Source organism: Neltuma alba, unplaced genomic scaffold (genome assembly GCF_004799145.2).
Source record: "Neltuma alba isolate B1F8T4 unplaced genomic scaffold, ASM479914v2 tig00004514_pilon, whole genome shotgun sequence".
In the NCBI taxonomy this organism is placed as follows: Eukaryota; Viridiplantae; Streptophyta; class Magnoliopsida; order Fabales; family Fabaceae; genus Neltuma; species Neltuma alba.
In genome coordinates, this window is record NW_021633741.1 from 23,527 (window position 1) to 42,711 (window position 19,185).

Sequence of the window (19,185 nt, forward strand, 5' to 3'; positions counted from 1 at the left end):
CATTTATCTTCTACCAGTTTTTAAACTTAAAAAAAAGAAAGACTACCGATCTACCCTCTACATGTACCACCCATTCAATCCCGTCCTCGTCTTTAACATTTTATCCCATCTTTTCCACCACTCCGATTTGAAACCACAACTGCTGTCACAGGCTCACAGCACACTTCCATCTTCATCTCTGTCGACTCCTCATCCGACTCGCATTTGCTTTCCTCCTCGCAGAACACAGTAAACTTTCCCTTAGTCACTCCATCGACATCATCGTCGCCTTTTGAGAAAACACCCGCCGTCACGGGGCTCGTCTCGAGAGCTTTAGTCAAAATAATACACATCAGATAGGATTTTTCGGTCAGCCTTCAGTTGAATAAGCAAGATAACGGTTAAACGAGACTTTTCTGTTAGCCTAGGATGTGGATGCACTGTTTTAATTAGTTTGGAACACTGGATGCACCAAAAATTACTTTAAGATACTGGCTGCACCTGGAAAAATAGTTCAGGGTGCTGGGCGCACCTTAACTCGTCAAGATAATACACATCAGATGCCTACGTGTCCGCCACGTCAGATTTTTCGGTCAACTAACAGTCAAACTTAAGCCCGGGATATTGATGCACCATTTTAATTAGTTTGATACATTGGATGCATCAAAAATTACTTTAGGACACTGAATGCACTTGAAAAAATAGTTCAGGGTGCTGGGTGCACCTTAACCCAAAAATATATATATTTTTTATAACACTTCAATCTATAATCATTTAGTCGTCGTATATACGTTAACGCTCCTCTGGCTTCTGGCCCAAAAAAAAAAAAATCTACTCTGGCCGTGGGCCAACGAAAAAGTCGTCACCCGCACGCTACTGTGGCCTGAGCGATTGGCACAACGCACAACGTAACAGAACACATGCCATATTTCTCCTATGCTTCAACAAGAGTGACTTGCAGTTGCAGACTCTGTTTTTCCTGGTTGTTCGTTAAACCTCTAAATTCAAGACTGCTTGAGAGCTGATAGGGATTACATTTCCCCGTAATTACGCGCATGACCACATTTTGTTTTTCCTTTCTTTTTGCGGCGAAGAAAAGAGGTAATCCACTTCTGGATTTTGCGACTGCGAGTTGGTAGTTTCCGGCGAGTTTGTTTTGCGTCGGGAAATACGTTTCTTCTCGATTCGGGAGCAGATTGAACGTCCTTTTCCTTTCTTATTGTCTCGATGCTGATGGATTTGAAGTGATTGTGTGTTGCCTCCAATGGGAAAATTTCTTGGTGGTTTCGTACTGCCTGTGCTTCTTTTAGCTGGTAAAATTGTAATTTTATTTTTCCAGAAATTTCTTTTTCCATTTTATCCCTAATTTGAACTATTTCGATGTGTTAGTGACTAGATGATACTAATTGAAGTGGTTGAACTGGGTAGCTTGGGGACTATCAAATCTAAGGTTTTGCTGGGTATAGTTTTGAACATGACTGTTGAATTCGGGTTGTTTTATTGGCTGACATTTCTTTATAGCTTCCATAGCTGATAGGCTTGTGTGAAGGAAAAAAATAAGCCAGTCTAAAAAAGTATATGCATCATATGAGTGGTACACCAGATATTGTTCATTATTATGGAGCTTGAGTTGCGGGATAAATACTGTGGTTGGATTTCTGGTTGAAATCAAATTTTGTCCCTACGGGAGCCAATATTTCCTACATGTACAGACCCATAATATCCTATCGGTGAATCGATATAGATAGATAATAAAAAAGTTGGAGGGAGCTGATTTTGTCGCTCAGTTTGTGTTCCGTCCAAATACATGAGGTCAGCTTTAGTTCAATTGATTTCCGAAAAGAAAAATGTGGAGTTGAGTCCTTTGATTTGTGTAAAATTGTCACCTCGAACCATAGTGTGCTCCTTGTAGAAATTTAATATATTTTCTGGTCATTTTTTGGGGGGTATATCTTATGATGATTGCATCTTAAGATTTGTCGCTCCTTAAACAAGAACCATGGTGGAAAATTAAAGTTAAGAGTGAGTAGGCAATAGCTATTGCTATGTAAGGGTCTGCTGACCCATGCTGTGTGATTTCCTATGATAATTTTAATGTTTAGAGTGAACAATATAAGCTTTTTATGTATTTTTGAACTGTTTTTAACCGCCTTTCACATTGTTATATGGACACACATTGATATTTACTCAATCAATGAAGCATGCGTTGACTTTTATATGCTCTTCTTTTCTGCAGCTGCTCTAATAAACTGGAGCTTGATTTCTCTTGTTGATTTGATAGCTTTTCTTATCATTCAATATAATGCACCAAAAATAGGTATGTATCTATTTCCCTTTGCATTTGAAGGTATCAATGTGCAAGCTGCAAATGTGATTTTTATCAGCAATATGCAAATCACATGTCCGTTCTGGGGATTCTTTTATTACTTGGTTTGGCCTGGGGTGGGGACAGGGTGTGGTTGTGAAAGTGATGTCACACATATAACTAGGAACACAAGTGCAAAGCTCTCATATTTCTCTCTTTTTTCATCAGTGGACAATATAAATTCCTCCTTAATTATATGTGAATGATGAATGATATAGTGCTAGTTGCTGATAGGGCTACTGGGTTTACCAAGACAAATAAGAGAAAATTGAGGAAGACGCAAGAATGGGAGTGGATTATTCTTCTGGTCCCCGGAATTATCTTTTGGCTCCTGACTATAAGGAAAGGGAAGTGCTGAACTAGCGTTCTCTAAGTGTAGCTTAGGGGCATGGGTGGTATTAGGGAGTAGTGAAAGTTACTTTTTGAGTTTATATTGTTCATGGGGCTTGCATAGGGAGTTTAGGCCTTATTTTGAAACTGTGGTAAGGGAGAGTTTCTGGCCTCTCGAATGCCTGAGTATGTCCTGTATGTTCAGTGTGTTAATCTCTGTTTCTGTACTTGTTGCTGTTTAGAGTATGTTTTGGGTTGTAACAGAGGAATGGGGTTTTGGCACACCAAATACAATGAACCTGTTGGAATTTGGGAGGAATTTTTTTTTTTTTTATACGCATGAAAGGTATGGTATATCAAATATATACAACCATAGAGAGACGAGAGAGTAAAAACTAATAAATGCTTACAACAATACAATGAAAAACAGATATTCCCACAGAACCACATCCTTTAACTCTGATTTTTATATTTTTTATTCAAGAGTCAATTGCTTATGAGTATGGACTGTTCTCAGGAGGAAGTTACCAACAGTTGAGTGTTCTTGATGTTGTTTATCATTGTGCTGGATACTGTGGCTTGGCTCATTATTCTGCTCGTATCATCATCTTATACCAGCCACTAACATATTACTTTTTTCCTTTTTGTAGGATTTCATTCCCGTAGGCATTTGTTGCTATTGTGGTCAATAGTTGGCTTTTCTGTACTAGTCATACTTTCTCAAGTGACTTATCTAGTAATATGGGCTATTGAAGGAAGCTCATGGAGTATACCTGGTGTTTGGTGGGAAAAGCTGATTGGACTTATGATGTGAGAATGATTTCATTTTCACTTACTGACTGATTCATTTTTTTCGTGACATACTGATTTATTATTTTCAAAATTTACTTTTGCAGAGTTCAATCATGGAGATCCCCTTATGTTATATACTTCTTGGCTGCGCAACTCCTTCTAATTTTTGTAGCTTTAGTTGATATACACGAAAACAAACTTTTTCCTGCCCCATGGCAAGATTCATCTTGGGGCCAGTTCTTATCAATTATTGAACGATTAGGTTTGTAAGTAGTTCATTTGACCCTCTTTCTTCTCCTCCTTCTCCTTCTTTGTGGGGAAAAGTGGGTTTTGCCCCGTTGAACTAAGGCCTAATAAGAAGTCCATCATCTTTAAAGTACATCCTGGCACTTGATGCCCCGGGGGGGGACCCCTATTGATAATCTTGTAATTTTCAATTATTGTAAAATGAATTGTGAACAATTTTAATTCCTTGACGTGTTGGATTGAGCATGAATATGTGATAATAATATATCAAATTACTGGTGTTGATTGCCATGGGTGTTATGTTTGTGTGTGTTGAGATATTTGAAAAAAAGTATCAAGTAATCAGGAAAACATTATGGCATCATAAAGTATTATGTAAGGTCAATTTTGTGTGCTGTTCATGAGCTTTTCCTTCAATATCTGGACCTGTTGTCATAACCTTTTAAACACTCTCGTTATTTATACAGCAGAGTGTTAATTTGATATGGAGTCCTTTTTCTGACACTTGCAGCTTGATGTCAACCATTTTTTCGCTGTAGTTCTTTTAGTTCATTTAGTTTCTCTGTTTGTCATCTTGAAGGTTCTCATCTTCGGGTTGCTTCATGCTTGATATTACCTGCTATTCAACTAGTTGTTGGAATTGGCCATCCTTCCTGGGCTTCGTTACCTTTTTTCATTGGTAGCTGTGTTGGTCTTGTGGACTGGTCTTTAACAAGCAACTTTCTTGGACTTTTCAGGTGATTTTCTTAAGGCATTTATCCATCATGTTCTTTTCTGTCTGTCCAGGCCATGTTTTACTGTTTCATTTCAAGACTCCTTTGAGCTTTTGCATATGCATGTGGTTCTGTAGGTGGTGGAGGACTCTTCAACTGTATGCTGGTTTCAATATTTTCCTGCTTTATGTATATCAACTTCCTGTGGAACTTCCAAGTATAGTTGAAAGAGTGGCTGATTTGATTGGTCTCTTTAAAATATCTGTAAATTCTGAGGGGCCCAAGATTTGTTCCAGCCTTTCTCTCATATGTTTTTATATGATGGTATGTATCTTTTTCAAGATTTTATTGGTTTATATGGATTTGAGTTTTTAATATAGTAATTTTATTTCTTTATGGGAGGGAAAAAGAAACTTTATTATGAAAGGAAATAGAGAATTACAAGAAAGGACAATAAATGATTTGCTTCTTATTTAAACAGTTAATAGTTAATTTTTAAGGAGGGTTCCTCTGTCCCACTTGGGTGTTCATCAATTGATATCAGAGCTGATGGTTGAGTGCTCTAGAAAGGGCTATTGAGAGAGGGTTTTGATCAACATAAGCTAAGTGAAGTATTGTAGAGTGCTGCCACTGGAACATTGACTCTCTAAGGGTAGCCTATTGATGGAGATCGAGGTAGTATGAGATGCCAAATCTCACATCAAGTAGTATGAGTTGCTTGATGGGGTCACTTAAGTAGGTTGGTTATCTCATCTCAATAGTTAACTTCTGAGGAAAGCTTTCGCACCTTACTTGGGTGCCCGTTAACTATCAATGACGGATGCTCATGGTCTCTTTCTTTCTTTTTGCACTATTGTATTATGATGCTTGAACAACACCTTTTGGGGTTCCCTCCTTTTTGCATAACATCAGTGTTATTCTGCTTTCAACAAGGAAATTAATGATAAATGAGTGCAAGCAATTATCCTTATTATGCTTGTGGTCATATGCACCTTAAGTTTGTCTCCAAGAGTGTTTTCTCTTCATAATCCTTCCCTCTTATGCAGCTGTCCTTCATCAAATCTGATTTGGAGGAGATGGATTTCATTATGTCAGGGACAGAGAGTAGCTTGACTGAGAAACTTCTTCCGTCTAAGCACTCATTTTTCATTCGTGAATCAAGGTATAGAATGAAAATATATTTGTTTGATTTGCCTTTTGCTTCTCTTATAAGGATATAGTTCAAAAGCTTACAAATGGATGATGTATTTATTTTGGGCAAGAAAAAGAAAATTCTTTCTTTGTTTTTCCTTTCTTCATGTCATGGAAATAGGTCACAATCTGTTTCCATTGTATCATAAAATTATAAGTTGTTAGAGTTAATGTCCAATTTGTAAGGCTTTATTTTGGTAAATGTCTCCTTTAGCTTTTTTAAGATAAAGTATTATTTTTAAATTTTTCTTTTGTTTTTAGTGGGGTTTGCAATGGAACTTTTGAGAGCACTATGAGTTGACATACATTGTTAAAAGAATTGTGTACCAATATTTTAGCCGTGCTGATAGTCTGTAGGTGCTACCACTTGTTAACTAAGCTGCACGTTCATATCTGTTGCTTATTTTGGGGATCAGGGAAAAACTTTGATGTTGAACTCATTTTTGTTATCCGTATCTTTAATTTGTGTAAATATAAGCTAGGAGATACATTAGTTAACTACTATTTAAGGATTCAATACGAGGATGAGTAAGCCTTCTTTTTTCGCTTGAATGAGTTGACAAGTATAGTTTTAGATGGGGACCCCTTCTTTGAGATGACGCAGGAGTAGCCCCCCCCTTTCTTTTTTTTAAATCACTGATAATTTCGTCTCAATCCTGTCTAGATTGACCAGGTTATGCGCTGCTTGTGAATACTTTGCCAAAAGTCTCTAATTTTTGTGTTGTTTCCTTTTCCTCTCTTTAGTAATATATTATGTGGTTATTAATTGACCTTGCAGATCTGGTGTAAAGCACACAAATGTTTTACTTAGAGGATCTGTTTTCCGGACATTTAGCATCAACTTTTTCACGTATGGTTTCCCGGTATAAATTCCTGAAAACATAATATAATCTCCTCTATGTTTTCTCTGGTGATTATTTAGAGTCATGGTTTTGACTGTTAAAGTCATTCATTTCATGGTGCACATTTAATCATGAAGAGTATGAAACTATTAAGAAGCCTAGTCAATATGATTTATTGTTGTTTTTGTTTGGGATTGATGAGTTTGTCTCTCATTTTTCCCGAAAAAATCAGTCACTGTGATTTCGTCATGATTTAAGAAATATGTTGTATTTTTTCCTCTTCCAATGTGTGGATGTGCCCACAAAAAGGGTTAAAGGCAACTTGACCAAATTTTCTGAACTATTAAGACCCCCAAATTATTATAAGAAGGAAAGTCCTCTGCATAAAAGTTTGGATCATGCTTTTAAGGGAGGAAACTTTATACCAAACGATGCATTTGGGATTGAGTTCGCTTCCTGCCTCCCTAAAATCAATTTTATTCACCAGTTGGGATAACTTAAGAAGCAAATTCTTATTTTGACAGAAGCAGAAGAGGGACTTTGCTCTGATGTGGCCAAAATTTTGTCCTGCTTTATTTTGTATATAATTTGAAAAGATACGCTTAATTTTCTGGATTCAATATGCAAACAGCAAATGACCTGTCACTAGCTGTATTATTAAAGGATATATCTATCTCTTGGTTCCTTCTCTTCTATGAAGGTGCTTATTGTGAGGTACATAATGTTGTTTGATAATCCCTCTGATGAACTTGCAGCTGTTGATTTCTAGTGTGATGTGGTTTTAATTCACTTATTAATTATTAATGAGATAGCTTGTTTATAAGTTATCAAGTATTTGAATTTTTCACAGGTCTCCTTGTTTGCTCTCTCCTTTTGGAGTTTTCATTTTGCAAGCTTATGTGCATTTGGGTTACTTGCTTATGTTGGCTACATCATCTATGCCTTTCCTTCTTTGTTTCGTTTGCACCGATTGAATGGGCTGCTGCTTGTCTTCATTCTCTTGTGGGCTGTCAGCACCTATGTATTTAATGTTGCATTTGCGTTCCTGAATTGGAAACTTGGACGGGTAATTATCTCTTTGGAAATTGCCATTTGATTATATATAAACTTATATTCAAGTAATTGTTCCATCACACATGTGTCCAGGACATGAAAATATGGGAGATGGTAGGTCTGTGGCACTATCCAATTCCTGGACTTTTTTTGCTTGCACAATTTTGTCTGGGAATTTTGGTTGCCTTGGGTAATCTGGTGAACAACTCTGTATTCCTCTGCTTGTCACACGAGGATGGGAATTCTTCAAATGAATATTCCTCTGAGAATGGTAATAGTTACCATCTTTTCATGTTAGTTACTTAAAAACTTGATGACCCTCTTTAGTTTGTAGTTTTGCCGAACAATTTCTCTTTTTATTTGTATATTCCTTTTAAACTCAAATAGACACGCATGTTTACATTCATATTTTTGGCTTGCTATAACTAACTCCTCTGACACTTGTATCAAATGGTTAAGGGAAGACAAGTAAGCATGCTACATGTGGCCTAAAAAAATCTGTGAAGTCTGGTGGATGAATGCCTAACGGAAAACTTGTAAATCCTCATAGAAGAAGAGCAAAGGAAGAAAGTGTTACTTTGTATCAGTGATTATTTACTTATTAATTTTAACATTATGTGTATTGGCTGCCAAGCCCAACTTACCTAGCTAACTAAACTTTTGTCTACCACCCTTGCTAGTTTCTTTCCTTCAGTTGTTACGGTTGGTTTATTTTGCATGTTCTGATTTGTCAACCAAATTAATTTTTGTCAAATGAATATGTAGGATATCCGTTTCTATTATGTTGTCTTATTATTATTATTATTATTATTTTTAATTACAGTGGAGGGAGAGACTAAGGTATTGATTGTGGCCACAATAGCATGGGGTTTGCGTAAAAGCTCTCGAGCCATCATGCTGACATTGATCTTTCTCATTGCCATTAAACCTGGTTTCATCCATGCTGTATATAGTATGCTTTATCAAACCCTTGATCTTTGTCATTTATCCTTTGTTCTTTTAAGCCATTAGATGAATGTACCATGTCATAATGTAAACTTACTGATTGCTTTTTGCTATGTCTACAATGCAGTGATATTTTTCTTGATGTATCTTTTGAGTCACAACATCAGCAGAAAGATGAGGCAGGCTCTGATTCTTCTATGCGAAGTTCACTTTGCACTTTTGTACATTCTTCAAATTAATTTGATCTCTTCTGCTTTGGAGAAAAAAGGCTCTATCAGTATGGAAGTCCTAATGCAGTTAGGTATGCAGTGGGCTTGTTTATTAAAAACTATGTTGATGCGTTGTTTAATTGCCATCCCACTAGTGAAGTAATAAGAGAAGTCCTACTGGACATATTGTGAATTGATGCAGGTCTCCTTGAAGAAGACAGTTCTTGGGATTTCTTGGAAGTGACTTTACTTGCTTGCTTTTGTGCAATTCATAACCACGGTTTTGAGATGTTATTTTCATTTTCAGCAATTGTACAGCATGCCCCTAGCCCTCCTATTGGATTTAGCATCTTGAAAGCTGGTCTAAACAAATCAGTTCTGTTGTCTGTATATGCCTCCTCCTCTGTGAGATGCAGCCATGACAGTTTCTCTTATGGTACATATTTTTCGGTGAATCTTATGCTACATTAATTTGTGGCTCATTGTGCTTTGACTTTTGTTGGAGTGGTGGAGTACTGATTGCTTGCGAAGGCGTGGGTTTACTGGGCCTGGGGCCCATAAGTTTGTTATCTTTTATTTATCTTTTTTCTGTTCAACAGATTAGGACCAGACTTCAACATACTTACTGTCATGTTTACTTATTATTTTAGATTCCTAATTTCCAGCCATCTAGCGTGCATTGTTATCTAGGATTCTAGGGTTTAGTGACTACCGCTTCTTCATATATGGTTGTATCCTTCAGTGGAATTAATGAATGGAGATTATTCTGTCACTTTTGATCAACTTTCATGTTATTTCAAGAAAACGAGTTTTGATTAAAAAAAAAAAATATTTTTTACTGAATTAATATCATTGATGTACTGATCCTCTCAAGTGAGATGCACCCTAGAAAGTTGTCAGGCATGTGAACTTTAGGTGACATCAATTACAATTATCATTTTTATGCCAAATTCTTGTTGGTCTTGTGGTTGAGAGCAGGGAAATTAACTAGGATCGGCTTATGGTCTTATGGCTTCTAATTGGATGGTGGAAAAGTTGTAATAATGTCATTGTGAATTTATAATTAGGAAAGTGTCACTCACATAGTCGCACTATGTACAATTGTATGTTGATCCCTGAATAGAGAAACTAAGTGATGCCTGTGATAAGAAGAGTCAGGAAGGAAGGAGCTGTTACTTTGTTAATTGCTTCGTTAGGGGTTAGGTGAGAATTGGTAAAGGTAATTCGGGAAGCTAGCATCTTAACTACTCAGCTAACTTCTTTTGAGATATAAGCAGGATACAGTAGGAATATTGTATGATGTTAAATTAGTTGAATAGACATTAGTGTCAAGTACTGGTTTTTTCTGAAACTACGCACCACTAAAAGAATCTTTGTATTTCTACCATTTATGCCACGGCTTTCATTCTTGATTGTGGTCTTTGTTTCATTCTCATATATTATTTTTACAGAGAGAAGAATAGCATCATATCTCAGTGCAATTGGGCAGAAGTTCCTGTCCATTTATCGATCATGTGGAACCTACATTGCCTTCCTGACTATTCTTCTCACAGTATACCTGGTGAGGCCTAATTGCGTATCATTTGGCTACATATTCCTTCTCCTTCTGTGGATTATTGGACGACAACTTGTTGAGAGAACCAAAAGACGGCTATGGTTTCCGTTAAAAGTTTATGCAATTTTGGTGTTTGTCTTTGTATATAGCTTGAGCAGTTTCTCAAGCCTCGAGATGTGGTTGTCTAAATTAATTGATCTCTACATTTATTTGGGATATGACTCAAAGGCATCACCCCTCAAAAATATCTGGGAGTCCCTGGCAGTCCTAATAGTCATGCAACTTTATAGCTATGAGAGGAGGCAGAGCAGGTATAATAGACTGGATGACTTTGATCAACTGGAGTCAGGGATTGTGGGGTTTGTCAGACGATTGCTTATTTGGCACAGCCAGAAGATCTTATTTATTGCATTATTTTATGCATCTTTTTCTCCAATTAGTGCCTTTGGATTTTTATATCTGCTTGGCCTTGTCATATGCTCCACTTTACCAAAAACGTCTAGGATCCCATCCAAATCATTTTTAGCATACACAGGGTTTCTAGTTGCAGCTGAATATCTCTTCCAGATGTGGGGTAAGCAGGTTGGAATGTTTCCTGGGCAGAAGCACTATGATATATCTCTATTTTTGGGTTTCCGTGTGTTCCAACGAGGCTTCTGGGGTTTAGAATCAGGATTGAGAGGAAAAGTTCTGGTAATTGCGGCTTGTACCCTTCAGTACAATGTCTTCCGTTGGTTGGAGAGGATGCCAAATGCAGTTCTAAACAAAGAAAAGTGGGAAGAACCTTGCCCATTATTTGTTTCCACAGATGAGGCATTCAATAATGTTAATGCATGCAATGAGGGGAACAAACCATTGATCAATTCACATCCACTGCCTGCAGGACAGGAAGACGTTTTGAACAATTCGTCGCAAATTTTATCCTCTGGCTTTTCTCAAATAGCTGATGCTGCATCTTCTAAACCAGGAGGTTCCGACAATATCAGTAGAAAATATTCATTTGGTTTTATCTGGGGTAGCACAAAGGAGAGTCACAAGTGGAACAAGAAGAGGATTGTTGCTTTGAGAAAGGAGCGATTTGAAACACAGAAGAGTCTCTTAAAAATATATCTGAAATTTTGGATGGAGAATATGTTTAATTTGTTCGGTCTTGAGATAAACATGATAGCACTACTATTAGCTAGCTTTGCTTTGTTGAATGCAATATCAATTTTGTATATTGCACTGCTTGCTGCTTGTGTTCTTTTGAGTCGGCGAATTATATGTAAAGTCTGGCCTGTATTTGTTTTCTTCTTTGCTTCCATTCTCATCCTGGAGTATTTTGTCATTTGGATGGATAAATTGAATTCACACTTCCCAAGTGAGATTCATTGCCATGACTGCTGGAGAAGTTCAACTGAGTATTTCCATTACTGTAAAAATTGTTGGCTTGGTAGGACTCTCTTCCATGTTTAGAATGCAATTCATGAAGAATTCTAATTCCTCTACATGTGGTCCTAGTAGTTCAGTAGTTGAAGGCATTATAAAGTTTTCTTCATAAGCATTAGGCGTCATAAGTTCTTTATCTTTTTCAGATGCTATAATCCCCTATTTCACTTCATAACAATCTAGAGTACTTTTCTCTCTGGCTTGAGGGAACTAGTGGCATACTGACATCCATTCTTAAAACTTTTTAAGGGTTACCTTTTAACACGCTCATGTTAATTATGTTAACATGTATGTATGAATGATATGTTTCTTTCTTTGTCTTGCACATTGAAGCCTTCAAATTGAATAACTTGTTCGTTCCGCTGTTTCTTCTAGGACTTACTGTTGATGACCCCCGGATCTTTGTAAGCTATTTTGTGGTCTTCATGCTTGCTTGTTTTAAACTCCGTGTTGATCGCCAGCCTGGTCTGTCAGGGTCTTCAACTTATCGTCAGATTATGTCTCAACGTAAGAACACATTTGTTTGGAGAGATCTGTCTTTCGAAACTAAAAGCATGTGGACATTTCTTGACTATCTGAGGCTTTACTGCTATTGCCATCTGCTGGATCTTGTGCTAATACTGATATTGGTTACTGGAACACTTGAATATGACATTCTACATCTTGGTTATCTTGCCTTTGCTCTGGTATTCTTTCGTATGAGACTTGAAATACTGAAGAAGAAGAACAAAATATTTAAGTTCTTGCGCATATATAATTTTGTTCTAATTGTTCTCTCTCTTGCTTATCAGTCTCCTTTTGTTGGGGGATTTAGTGCTGGGAAATGTGCAACTGCATATTACATCTTTGAGATCATTGGATTTTACAAATATGATTACGGTTTTCGGATTACAGCAAGATCTGCATTAGTTGAGATTATCATTTTTGTGTTGGTATCACTTCAGTCGTACATGTTTTCTTCTCAAGAGTTTGATTATGTGTCTCGCTACCTGGAAGCAGAGCAAATTGGTGCAATTGTACATGAGCAAGAGAAAAAGGCTGCGTGGAAAACTGAACAGTTACAGCAAATTCGTGAATCTCAGGAGAAAAAATGCCAGCGTAACATGCAGGTGGAAAAGATGAAATCTGAAATGCTCAACCTCCAATTACAACTCCACAGCATGAATTCATCCACTAATTGTGGTGATAGATTTTCTCACAGCAATGAAGGTTTAAGGAGGAGGAGAAGCACTTCTCTTACTTCAAATAATGATATTGCAACTCCTGATAAAGAAGAGTATATGCTAGGGAAACTAGACCACACTATAAGAGAGGATTCTGTTTTTCCAATTGAACTGCACAATTCACCTGCTAACATGGATATGGAAACTCCATTAGTAGAAGAGTATATGAAGCATCTCATGGATTCTTCTAGGTGCGAGATTACTGAAATAGAGGATGATACTTCGAGAGAATTAGAATTGAAGGAAAAAATTAAAGGACAAGCAAAAGAAAACCCATTAAAATCTGCTGTGCAATTGATAGGTGATGGTGTTTCCCAGGTACAGTCCATAGGAAATCAGGCAGTCAATAACTTGGTGAACTTTTTGAACATTGCACAAGAAGAATCAGACGTGAATGAGCAGTCACCTGTGGAGCATGAAATATATGATGATATTGAGAGTCAAAAGACCCGGCATTTGGAACGTTCCTCATCTGTTCAGTCTGATAGGAGTTCTGATGCCGCGAGTCTGCAGTTAGGACGTATCTTGCGTCATATATGGTCTCAGATGCGTTCCAATAATGATATTGTGTGCTACTGTTGCTTTGTTCTTGTTTTCTTATGGAACTTCAGTCTGCTTTCAATGGTTTATCTTGCAGCTCTCTTCTTGTATGCTTTGTGCGTAAATACAGGCCCAAGTTACATCTTCTGGATTATCATGCTCATTTATACTGAGGTTTATATTTTACTTCAGTATCTGTACCAAATCATCATCCAGCATTGTGGGTTGAGTATTAATTCTCACTTATTACGTGAATTAGGTTTCCCTGCAGAGAAAATTACGTCATCCTTTGTTGTCAGTTCATTTCCTCTATTTCTTGTCTATTTATTCACCCTCATTCAGAGCTCCATAACTGTAAAAGATGGTGAATGGATGGCTTCCACAGACTTGAAGTTCTTTCATAGAAACGGTCTCTATACCAAAGATACGTCCACTAGTTATAATTGGCATGATAGAACACGGAATCTGATAAATCAGTTAACCAATTTGGTAAAACTGATAATCCGAAGCTCCTTTAGGTACTGGAAATCGCTGACACAAGGAGCAGAGTCTCCTCCATATTTTGTCCAGGTGTCTATGGATGTCAATTTCTGGCCTGAAGATGGGATTCAGCCAGAGAGGATTGAGTCTGGAATTAATCAGTTACTCAGAAATGTCCACAACAATAGGTGCAACGAAAAGAACCCCAATCTCTGCCCTTTTGCTAGTAGGGTTCATGTTCAAAGCATTGAAAGAAGCCTAGAAAATCCCAAAGTCGCACTGGTTGTTTTAGAGGTAGTTTATGCCTCTCCTGCAATGGGGTGCTTTTCAGCAGAATGGTACAGGTCTTTAACTCCTGCAGCTGATGTAGCCAAGGAAATTCTTGAGGCGCAGCAATCAGGTTTTGTGGAAGAATGGGGATTTCCTTACCATATACTGTCTGTAATTGGTGGAGGCAAAAGGGAACTTGATCTGTATGCCTACATATTTTGTGCAGATTTGATTGTTTTCTTTCTTGTTGCCATGTTCTATCAGTCTGTCATAAAAAATAAAAGTGAGTTCCTAGATGTGTATCAGCTTGAAGATCAGTTTCCGAAAGAGTTTGTCTTTATTTTAATGGTATGTCGATTCTTTAACATTTTCAACTGGTCTGGATATTTACGAACTTAGATTAATCTGAATCATGTTTGCACAAGTTTAGCCTGTTTGGGTGAGTGAAGCAGGTCAAGTGTGACAATACTTGTGCAGGCCCTCACATCTCTCATACCAAAAAACTTTCCAGAATTTTAGCAACATAATTTATTTTTGCATATTTTTTCAGAAGGATTTGGGCATTTATATTTTCCCCCTATGTTTTTCAAGAACAAATTTTGTGGAGGTTAAAAGTTACAAAAACGAGCTGTACTGCTTCATATATGATAGGCACATAAAATAGAGGTTGAGATAGGAAAACTACCTTTAATAAGTAGTCTATTGTCGAGCCTATATTGCTTGATAGTGGATCTAGATATCTCACACTACCTTGGTTCCTGTCAGTTGGCTCCTCATAGGATGTTCATGGGCTCCAGCTGCGCCAACACTTGATCTATGAACCATTAGAATCCTCTGCAGGCGGGGCTCTTTCTAGAGCTTCCTAGTTCCTGTCATCAGATCTTATACCAAATGATAGGGATTTAAGTAAGATGGGGAACACTCTTCAAAGCTAGTTATTGAGGTGGGAGAACCATCCTAGTTAAGCATCCATTAAGCAGTCTACATCACTTGATGGGATTTAGGTTTCTATCCTGCTTTGATCCCTGTCAGTATATTAATGGCTCTTGTCACTCATTTGTTTCATTAGTACATGCTATAATGACCGGATAATTCTGCATTTACTGGCCTGACATGATTTGCTATGGTAAATGGACTGTTAACAATAGTGAATTCTTTAATGCAGGTTATCTTCTTCCTGATTGTGCTTGATCGCATAATATATCTCTGTTCGTTTGCCACAGGGAAAGTGATTTTCTATATTTTCAACCTTATTCTCTTCACATATTCAGTTACAGAGTATGCCTGGCAATTGGAGCCTTTTCAGCAACATGCCGCTGGGCTTGCTCTCCGGGGCATATATTTTGCAAAAGCAGTTTCTCTTGCACTACAGGCTGTACAAATTCGGCATGGCATCCCTCACAAGAGCACTTTGTACCGCCAGTTTCTGACCAGTGAAGTTTCACGAATCAATTATTTAGGATATAGACTTTATCGTGCTCTGCCTTTCCTTTATGAACTGCGATGTGTGCTTGACTGGTCGTGCACAACCACGTCTTTGACCATGTATGACTGGCTAAAGGTAGGCTTTGTTACAATGTGATTTAATTATCATATTTGTATTTGAATTTACTCATCTTTGGAATGGAAATTTTGCTAAATAATCAAAATCCATGTTTTATTATAAGTATTACCTTCTATTGCAAGGACTGCTTGAAGGTAATTGAATCTTAAATATAACATGCTAAAATTCTTGTTTGAATTATATTTCTGGTAACAATAGTAATAATAATTTCAACATCAGATTTCAGTCATGGAAATGCAGTTAAAAGATGTGAACTGACTGCTTGCAAGACTGAATTGAGTGACACCGGTAGTGGAGATAAAAAATCTGCTTTTAGCTGGGCTTGCCTTGAAAGTGTGTCCTAAAGTGAATTTATGAGAAAAGTCTCTCAACCTGCACAAACGGTTGACAATATTACATCAGTTTTGAAAAATTATGTGCTACGTTATACCACAATTTTCTTTAGAATGACCATAGCTCCTCTAGAAATACTTTTGGGGCAATAATGCATTTTAACCCTTGATGAAATTATAATTACATCTTTCTTGCCCTTTTCAGCTAGAGGACATAAATGCAAGTTTGTACCTTGTAAAATGCGATGCACTTTTGAATAGAGCTACACACAAACAAGGAGAGAAGCAAACGAAAATGACCAAATGCTGCAATGGAATATGCCTGTTCTTCATATTAATCTGTGTTATATGGGCTCCTATGCTGGTAAGTAAATTCATTAGCCTTTATTATTATGGAATTGCTAGTTGCGATGAGAGATATTCTCTGTATTGTTGCCAAAATGATTTTCCTTGCATTTGTTTCTTGCTAAACATTTTCTGGTGCGCACACAACCATTGAGTTTGATAATAGAAGAGTGATAGTTTCGTTCATGAATGGTTTTGTTTGTTTTAATTTGCACTTCTTACCTTTTATTGCCAAAGGTGAGAGTATGGCAACATTATGGTCAGGAGGGAGGAGAATGATACTTCTAGGTTTTATCAATATATCCTCATTTATAGCAGAGAAGCCTGAAGAAAAAGACACAGACCTGACAATTACTAGACTCAATGCGAAGCAACTCACCTGTAATAAAGAACCCTGCATTTAACCAACAAATTATAATACAAGTATTCTAGATGTGAAACAATATTATGCCTGATTATGTCCACACAATTGGCCGTCTTTTTCTTCCTGAGCATAACATTATTAATCAACGTGTGCCAGTTATAATCTTAATTTTAATGACAGATGTACAGCAGCGGTAACCCAACAAACATGGCAAACCCCATCAAAGATGCCAGTTTTCAGGTTGACATCAAGACAGTAAGTGGAAGGTTGAATTTGTATCAAACTACCCTGTGTGAGAAGATCCCATGGGATAATCTGGAGTCTAATGCCAATCTAGATCCCCATGGCTACTTAAATGCATATAACAAGAATGATATCCAATTGATATGCTGCCAAGCTGATGCTAGTACACTGTGGCTTGTCCCAGCTGTTGTTCGAACCAGATTGATCCATTCACTTGATTGGCATAGATCATCTAGTGAGATGGAAATATACTTTACCTGGTTGCTTTGGAGGGACAGGCCAAAAGGGAAAGAACTAGTGAAATTTGAAAAGCCAGTTGATTCACAAAATCTTCCGAGAGAATCAGATGTTCGAAAGGTTCTTAATGGCTCTATGAACAGCTTTAGGATTTATAATGTGTATCCAAAATTTTTCCGGGTCACTGGTTCTGGTGATGTTCGACCACTGGAAGTAGAGGTAATCGTATTCCAAGTATATATTGTTTATCATCACTGTTTTTTTTTAGGGGAAAAAAAATTAAACCAACTTTTACGAACTTTATATTTCAAGCACTTGTATATCAGAGCCACATATTAATTATCATTTAAAATTTACGGATGAATTTAAATGAGACAACAGGTAATATATAGAAGAGTTGATGTTGAACTGCATTAGTTTCATTTCTCTCTGATAACTGTATATAGGTGTTTTAACTTCAGAATGCTTCTAAAAATATTATTAGACAGCTGAAGTTTGACTTGCAGGATAATTATGTGAGTGCTGATCTCATGATAAATCATGAGCAATATGAGTGGTGGTCCTTTCACGATATAAATTCATCAGATTCAAATGGATGTGGAGATTTGACGGGACCTATGGCAATTATAATATCTGAGGAAACCCCACCGCGTAAGTTAGCCATGAGATTTTTCTCACTTGTAGATGTCTGTACTTTGTCGGTTCCAAATTATTTTCTTGGGTAATGCTTCTGAAAGTATCTCATAATACTGCTACAGAGGGTATTCTTGGCGACACACTGAGCAAATTTAGCATATGGGGGCTCTACATAACCTTTGTTCTTGCTGTTGGCCGTTTTATCAGACTTCAATGTTCTGACTTAAGGATGAGAATTCCCTATGAGAACCTCCCTTCATGTGACAGGTACCGTTTACTTTCTTTTCTAAAATGGCTATACAAGATATGATAAATTTTGTTCGGTTGTTGCTTCAAATTTGTCAAACTAGTTCAACGTGATTCTAGAGGCTATATGTTTTACGTGGGGATTGTTAACGTCCATTTTATAGAGATGCACGCGGTAATATTGCTTGTTGCATGGTTTTTCATGTAGGTTGATAGCCATCTGCGAGGATATATATGCAGCAAGGGCAGAGGGTGAGCTTGGAGTTGAAGAGGTACTATACTGGACGTTGGTGAAGATATATAGGTCCCCTCACATGCTACTTGAGTATACAAAACCCGACTAGAACCCTCGGTCACTAACGACTAACAAGGCTTAAAGCACCAGTATGGTTTGACTTCCCGCCATGTTGGTGGGCAAACCATATAACTTCTTATGGAGACTGACGCAATACGAAGCGGCAGTGCTTGTCCAGAAATATGAAGGTAACAAAGCAGAGCTGTAGTCGTGGAAATTTTCTTCATAATATCATGATCATGGCCTCGAGGAATCTTTCCACGTCGAAGGTTTTTGGGTCCTTTTTACAGCCTAAACGGGCATGTTCTTGCTAGTTGCAACTTCGGAAAGCAAAACCTGCATCCGAAAATTGGTGAAGATATCACGACCGTATTTAATATTTAGGTTTCCAATCCTAAATGATTGTTTCTGGATTGTACCATGTAAATAGTGTAAAATGCAGCTAATTCGATCTAGTTGTAGCGAGGTAGTATTTTCAGCCGCTTCGCTCCTCCCCCAGCCCACTCCCTCGGACTTGGGGCTTGCTGGTCGTTGCATGTGGAAAACATATTTTATAGATGAAAACGACTTGATAAAGTTGTATACATAGGAAATATCGACAGTCTCATAAATTTTATTTCTTGCTAATAAAATTTTCACATTTTCCCTTATTTTCAAGTAGAATTGTGAATTGTGAGATTTGTCATTATTTTGATAAGTTGTTGATCCAAACCATTTAAAAAAAAAAAAGGAAAAAAGTATCTTACAAGCAAAACATAAAAG

At 37.3% G+C, this 19,185-nt stretch overlaps 1 protein-coding gene across 1 annotated transcript; it reads left to right on the forward strand.

Moving 5' to 3' along the window:
- Nucleotides 1-1,205: 1,205 nt before the first annotated feature.
- Nucleotides 1,206-19,039, forward strand: LOC114745038 (piezo-type mechanosensitive ion channel homolog). Its single transcript, XM_028933180.1, has 21 exons — nucleotides 1,206-1,292; nucleotides 2,216-2,296; nucleotides 3,325-3,484; nucleotides 3,571-3,728; nucleotides 4,293-4,449; nucleotides 4,563-4,749; nucleotides 5,472-5,587; nucleotides 6,395-6,479; nucleotides 7,309-7,524; nucleotides 7,605-7,782; nucleotides 8,335-8,463; nucleotides 8,584-8,757; nucleotides 8,868-9,101; nucleotides 10,117-11,652; nucleotides 12,024-14,509; nucleotides 15,327-15,722; nucleotides 16,263-16,421; nucleotides 16,947-17,465; nucleotides 17,753-17,897; nucleotides 18,005-18,149; nucleotides 18,337-19,039. Exons 1-21 carry the CDS (start codon nucleotides 1,244-1,246, stop codon nucleotides 18,470-18,472), a joined length of 7,446 nt encoding a protein of 2,481 aa, XP_028789013.1. The 5' UTR covers nucleotides 1,206-1,243; the 3' UTR covers nucleotides 18,473-19,039.
- The last annotated feature ends 146 nt before the right edge of the window (nucleotides 19,040-19,185 follow it).